Below are 6739 nucleotides of genomic sequence, written 5' to 3'. Positions count from 1 at the left end.
GCCTTTTTTGCAGTTAGTAACTTGGATCCGCTGCTACCACTTGCTTTTTTTTTTTTTTTTTAATTGAAACACCTTGTCAGAGTACTGCAGTAAGTTCAGTAATGTGAAAAAGACTGTTCATGCGGGGTCATTAAATAAGCTGTGTATTTTTCTGTGCGTGTGTCTTACCCAGGTGACCCACTTCTCCATTGTTCTGACGGCCAAAGACTTCAACCCAGAGAAATACGCAGCCTTCACTAGGATACTGTGTAGGTCTGTATAAAAGCTGTTTTGAGGTACTGCTGTGTGCGTGTTTAGATCTTGCCAAGGCAAAAGATTAAATTTCATTGTGTTGCATTTGCATTTGGTCTAACAATCTGCTGGAAACTCAGTCCTACAAAATCAGATAATATAAATCCTTGATTTGAGCTTATCTTGAGTTCGTGCAGTAAGTGTTGGGTGAATGTCAATGCCCAGTAGGTTTTAATGTGTCTTCTCCAGACACGCACCACCACCACCACCCCCCACCCCCCCACACACTTATTTTCTCTGAGAACATATTTTTTAAAAGTATAAACATTTGGGAAGAGGTCAGTGCTGTGTAGTCAAAGGTCATCATGTGTATGGTGGACCACTTGCATTCCTCCACAACATCTCTACTACAGACGCTTCTTGCAGCTGCTCTGAACTAAGCACAGCACCCAGGGACGTTTTGCTTTTCCTCTAGGAAAATGAGAGCCCTCTGCCTCTCGAGGTCTGTGGCTCTGTCTTTTCCCTTCTTCCAACCAGACTGCCATCTTCTCCTTCCTTTGTCCCGTTTACTCACTTTTCTCCACATCCCCATTCTCATGATCTCTCTCTGCATCTTTCTTTGCTTTTCCTTTGGTTCCCAAATTAGTTGGGTCCCAGTTCTTGATACCAAGAGTATTCCCTGAGATTTTGCAGCTAATTGGATGCAATTGTGAGGTTATTGTATCACAGACTTGGGAAGGCTGTCAGGCTTACCAGCTCTGCAGCGTATTGAAAAATGAGATTGTTCTTTTTCACTGATATTTGAAATATTTAGATGCACTGTGGGTCACACTAATGCTGATTTATCAGCTAATGCTTCTTTTCAAATCCAGGATGGATTCCTCTAAACATGATAATTGAGTTTCAAATGTGACATAGCTTTGTATTATAGCTAATATGGAAAACAGATAGTTGAGAGCTTCAGTGCTATTCCCGAAGTACTTTAACCTGTAAAATAGGTTATGGTGTCTCTCTGCTCTCTGGAAGACAGCTAAAAGTGTATGGGTTTTGTTGGTGTGTGATTGTTTTGTACTGGTTTATTTGTTTGGGTTTTTAAATCAGTATGAAGGACATATGTTTATGTTTTTCTTTCGTCATTTAACAAAGAGCACAGAAGAATGTCTAATGATACTTGGATAAAAAATGAAAAACTAACATGGTCTGCATGTAATAACAGGAGTTACTGTAGTAGTTACTTTTTCATAAAGCAGGTACCTTCCAAGTCTGCAAAGAATCCTTAGTCTGGACACCTGCTTACACCTTTCTGCTATGTTTCTGTGTTGGTAAATGTTGGTCCTGTCATAAAATAGGAAACTCAAATAAAAATACAAGGTAGTTTTTTATTCTAAGAGACATGTTTTTGTGTGCGTGTTGAAAGACTTCTGGTTTAGTATTTAACACCTCAACCAGCTGTCCAAAATAAGAATTCTTGCCAATAATATTGCTATTTGTGATACTGCGATTTTTTTTTTTTTTTTCTTCCCCCCTCATATGTCTGCTGGTACTGATTGCAGTCAAAATACCAGACTCTCTTCTTTTCACACAGAATCTACTTGAAGCATGGAAGTCCAGTTAAAATGATGGAGAGTTACATTGCAGTCCTTACAAAGGGGATCTGCCAAAGCGAAGAAAATGGATCTTTCCTCAGCAAGGATTTTGATGCTCGGAAGGCTTATCTTGCTGGTTCCATCAAAGGTTAATTAATACCAGAAGTCTCTATTCTGATTTCTTTTGTACAATATAAAGTACAATCCAGTTTTCATGCGTACTTCAAATAACAGCATTATCTGTGCTGTTATTATTCAGCTTCTTTGAAAAACAAATGATAATATCAGCATGTATATCTTCTACAAAATAATTTTCCCCTCTTTTCTAGATATAGTATCTCAGTTTGGAATGGAAACAGTTATCTTATATACGGCACTGATGTTAAAGAAGAGAATTGTAGTGTACCATCCTAGAATAGAAGCTGTCCAGGAGTTTACCAGGTACTTTGTCAATCCCTACCTGCCCACCTACCCCCAAAAGTCCAACAAATTTTGAACCTTCATTGAGAGAAATGTCCATGTTTTAGGGGAAAAAAAATAATCTTTCTTAAACCTGTTTATTGAAATCCTGCTAAATCCCTCTTAAGGCTTTAGCTGTATGTTCGTCAACTCAGAGAAATTTAACTCTGCTTGCACTGATAGTAATCTCTGTAGTTCATGTATATGCATGCCAAACGAGATCTAGTTCTTTCTTATGACAAGTATTTCATACTGTGAAACTTTAATTGGTGTAAGTAAAAATCTACTGCGTGTCAAGCACCAATCTAATTTCCCTAGGACTTTGCCTGCTTTAGTGTGGCATCGACAAGACTGGTCAATTCTTCATTCATACGTACATCTAAATGAGGAGGAAGTGGAAGCCTTAAAAGCCTGCACAGGTAGTGATAATTTATTAATCAAAAATATAAAGAAAACTTAATTTCAGTTTCTATTGCTACAGCGTCTTGCACCAGTGCTGTTTGGGGGAAAAATGGTTACTTTGCTATTAATGCTATTGTTCAAAGTTAAACAACATAATTTTCTTTAGAACAGGCAAATCAACTAAACAAGTATGTTAGAAGATAACTAGTTAATCTGGTGTTTCTGGGTGGATCAGTCTACCCCTAATCACAGATGCAAAGCAGCTTTGAGACTTTTTTGATGTTGTGATCAGAGGGATTGAAAGTCTTACATTGTACAGAAGCAGCTCACTTTAGATAAGCTACTTTTTTTTCCGGCTTCTACATATAGCTAGTAACTGAATTTTTAGGATTTTTTTTTTTTCCTGTTCCTAACTGAAGTTCCAAATTTTTATTCTGCCAGTGAAGTCTCTGGCTCCGAATCACAGGTAGACTTTACTTGTGAGCTATGTAGGAGTTTGATCAGTGTGACACATTGCTGTGTATGCGTAGTACTTAACGCATAATCCAGGAAGAGGCCCTTGGTTTATGCAAAGGTTAGCATGACACATAATGTGGCAATTAAGAGGCTTCTCTATACAGAATAATGAGCAAGAAGACTACTCACTTCAATATTTCTACTGCATTACCAACAGTGCTTGTTTCAGCTCACTAAACGTCTTCCACAGAGAAAAGCTGCTCTAAGTTTGCTCACCTGGCATGCTATAAATAAGAAAATCTGCTGGTTTTATTCCTCTGTTCCAATCTAATACTGATTTAGACAGTGACAAGGGGCTCCTGTGTGGAGATTCTTTTAAAGAGGAAGTTCAGTGGTTTTTCATTTGCAAATGAATAATTTTAGTAGCAAGGTAGAAAGAGAGTTTAAAATTTCAAATTGATAACCCTTTTGTATCGCATGTTTTGTTAGGGGCTCATCCATGATCAAGGAAATTTTAGAAGCTGATTTTTAAGCTCATTAGAAGTGAAGCATTCTGCTGGACACACTCATCAAATGACTGATAATGTCAAGAGGGCAGCCTCTTGGATCCAATGAGTATTGGGTCAAATACTCTTAGAACAGACTTTAGGACTGTGATTTTCCACAATATCTTAGTTTAGTTTTGGTATTCTTTATGAAGATCTTAATCTTGCCAAAATTCTGCTCTCCAGGTTACATTGCTGGATTTACAGATTCTGAAGTGAACAGTAGACCAGACCTCTACGATGTGTATGTGAATTTGGCAGATAGTGAGATCACTATTTCCCCTACAGTAAAAGGTTGGTTGCTTTTTATATTTTGGATGTAGGGGCTGTTTATTCCAGATCGCTGTAGGTCAAGCAATCTTGATCGTTCTTCTATCCTGGTTCTGAAAAGCCAATATGTAAGCTTCTGTGTTTTGGTTTTGTTGAGACCCTGGAAGACTGGTGAAACTTGGAATTTGGAAAGACATGCTTCGTCTTCCAACAAATGTACAATTGAGAAGTAAACATCTATGTTAGACAATTACATGGAAGAGACATTCAGCTGAGGGTTGCTGAATGCAGAGATATCACGTGAATCTTTAGAAAAACACTGCACTAAATACTTAGAGATTGGGAACTATCTGAAAGGAAAGTTTGTATGTTGCTTGTCATCTTGCTGTTCCTTGTCATCTGCTCAGGGCTGCTTTAGAGATAGACAGTTGGCCTGTGCCGGCACAGCTGTGGATACGTCAGGTTACTGCCTTTACCGATAGATTTCAAATGGCAGTCATGAAGAGGACTCCTTGTTTTGGCTTGTTATTCATATGCATTTCTAGATATCACAGAAACAGTCATTTTATATGAATGTGTGCTTTTTTTTTTTTCTTACTCAGAGGCAATGACAATGGGAAAACTTCACAAAGAAATTGGACAATTAATTGTTCAGTCTGCAGAAGATCTAGATAAATCAGACAGCCAAGTCATTAAGGTTAATATTTTATTTTTATTTTTAAATCTAGTTAAATTACTGCTATCATTAGATCTTGGTAGAAGGAGGGGAGTAGGAGGAAGATTGTCACTGGGAATAAGTTGATCTCTTGTACCCTCTGCCTTTTTACAAATGAACGTTTTTATTTTTCATACAGGTTTTTAAGGATGACATACTTGGTTTATATTATCTCTTGGGTAACCACATTGCTGAAGAAACTTCAGAAACTGTATTGATTATAAGACTTCCAGTAAAATTAGTTTCCCAGTTTTATTCTACAAAGCATGTATTTTGCTCAATACCCGTCGATAGTATTGTCAGTACCTTTGAAAAAGTCCTACTGAGATACGGCTTCTCAGCTCTAAAGCCTGATTTTTATGATGATGCTTTTTTCACTTCCTCCCTTATGTCATAGATTTTGAGACATTTCACAACTGAGCGACTTAGTCAAAAGAGCTCAGTTAGGCCAGCAAAAGGAGCCTGTGGAGTGGCTGTGCTCCCTTCATTCAAAGTCGCCCAAGAGCAGACTGAAGAGCTGTTGCAAATTTGCCTTAAAATAAATGGGGTCTTTATTTAAAATGAACAGTTTATTTATTATTATTTTCTTTTTGTTCTTCATTGATTTTTTTTTTAAATAAATGTATGTTAAAACATTATAATAGCTAATACTATATTCATGGTTGCTTGTTTTTCTGTTCTTCAAGGATATTTCTCTGAAGACAAAAGAAATCTTGGCTACTTTAGTCTCACTTACTGAAGTTTCTGATGGCAATGAAAAACCAACCCTTAACTCTGAGGCCCTGAAACAAAAGCGATTTCCACCAGCTACAGAAAACTTTCTTTTTCATTTAGCAGCTGCTGAACAAATGCTCAAAATCTGATTTTCATGCACTGCAGTGCATTGGTTATGGACCAATTCAAAAATACTGTCTTTGCCATACAGATAGGAATACCTGATATTTTATATGAAAGAATTAAAGGTATAAGAGTGAATGTCATATTTACCGTGATATAATGCAGAATATCGGAGCTTGACCTGGAGCATACGGAGGCATATTTGGGAACATTCCTGGTGTCATTATCTTCCCCAACTATAACTTTGTGTATATGGCTCCTGTATTTCATATCACAATGTGGGTGCATATACAAGAAGCATGTGCCTGTATGTGTAGGCTGTGCCAGTCATTATTACAGTGGCTGTTTGTCCTGCAGGTTCCAGATGTTGGACAGCTCTGTTCTTGTTCTGACTTGTCTTCCTGGGGTCTGGAACACGGGCTGCAGCACACGTGCTGTAAAACCAATGCAGTTTGGATGTGGTAGTCTCTGCACAGGGATACACTGAACACGCAGTTGGTCTGATGGCTCATTCTGGGCTTCCAGGTATGTCAGCCTGTCAGATACTGCTCTTGCTTTGGACTGCCTGATACCTGGAAATCCCAAATAAATGGACAAGTTCTCTTCTTTCTACTTGAAAGTGTCTAGGTGTAAAAAAGGTTGTCTGGGAAAATCTGATGTAGTAGCCTTACTATATAAAGGAAGAGGTATTTTAAAGCTCAAGTGGGAGTTGAGCACCTCTTTTGGACTCTTGCCTTAGAGGTTTTCCCCCTTTCACTCCGTCCCATGCCTCTGATGGAGGGAAAAGAGGACAGAATTAGTATATTTAAAATGGGGCTTCCTAGGGGGGTCACAGACAAGTGCTGCTTTACAGCTGGAGTCATTTAAGAAGTTGTTAGGGTTCTCTGCTGAGAAGATACGTGGCCATTCATTCCTGATCCATTTGACAGAAAACCAGATGACTTAAAGCCTAATGGACTACAAATGTTCAAATGGCCAGGTACCACAAGTAGAGCAGCAACCGCTTAAACTGCTTGAGCTGTAACACGGGTACTATCTGATGGTAACTCTGTGTAGACTAAATGTAGATGGAAACTTTTGAAGTAATAGTGAAAACCGGGAAATAGTTTAGAGAAAATCAAAATTTGCCTACTTTTGGTTTGGTTGCATAGCCATAACTCAAGAGGGGTTTTTTGTTTGTTTTTTTTTTTTTCATTGAGCAGCCTGAAACTAACTGCTTTGTAATCTTCTGAGAAGAA

At 38.2% G+C, this 6739-nt stretch overlaps 1 protein-coding gene across 1 annotated transcript in view; it reads left to right on the top strand.

Moving 5' to 3' along the window:
- The window catches only part of FAM45A (family with sequence similarity 45, member A), a gene marked incomplete at its 5' end in the record, with an annotated part of 6940 nt that extends 1290 nt beyond the window's left edge, over nt 1-5650 (top strand). Inside the window, 7 exons of the mRNA XM_009573577.1 lie at nt 173-252; nt 1817-1965; nt 2147-2258; nt 2595-2695; nt 3866-3973; nt 4552-4646; nt 5351-5650. Of these exons, the coding sequence (XP_009571872.1) occupies nt 173-252; nt 1817-1965; nt 2147-2258; nt 2595-2695; nt 3866-3973; nt 4552-4646; nt 5351-5527 (822 nt within the window). The remainder of the gene's footprint in view (nt 1-172; nt 253-1816; nt 1966-2146; nt 2259-2594; nt 2696-3865; nt 3974-4551; nt 4647-5350) is intronic.
- Nucleotides 5651-6739: the final 1089 nt, after the last annotated feature.

This window comes from Fulmarus glacialis, unplaced genomic scaffold, assembly GCF_000690835.1.
Source record: "Fulmarus glacialis isolate BGI_N327 unplaced genomic scaffold, ASM69083v1 scaffold7850, whole genome shotgun sequence".
Lineage (NCBI taxonomy): Eukaryota > Metazoa > Chordata > Aves > Procellariiformes > Procellariidae > Fulmarus > Fulmarus glacialis.
This window is presented reverse-complemented; position numbering and strand designations above follow the sequence as displayed.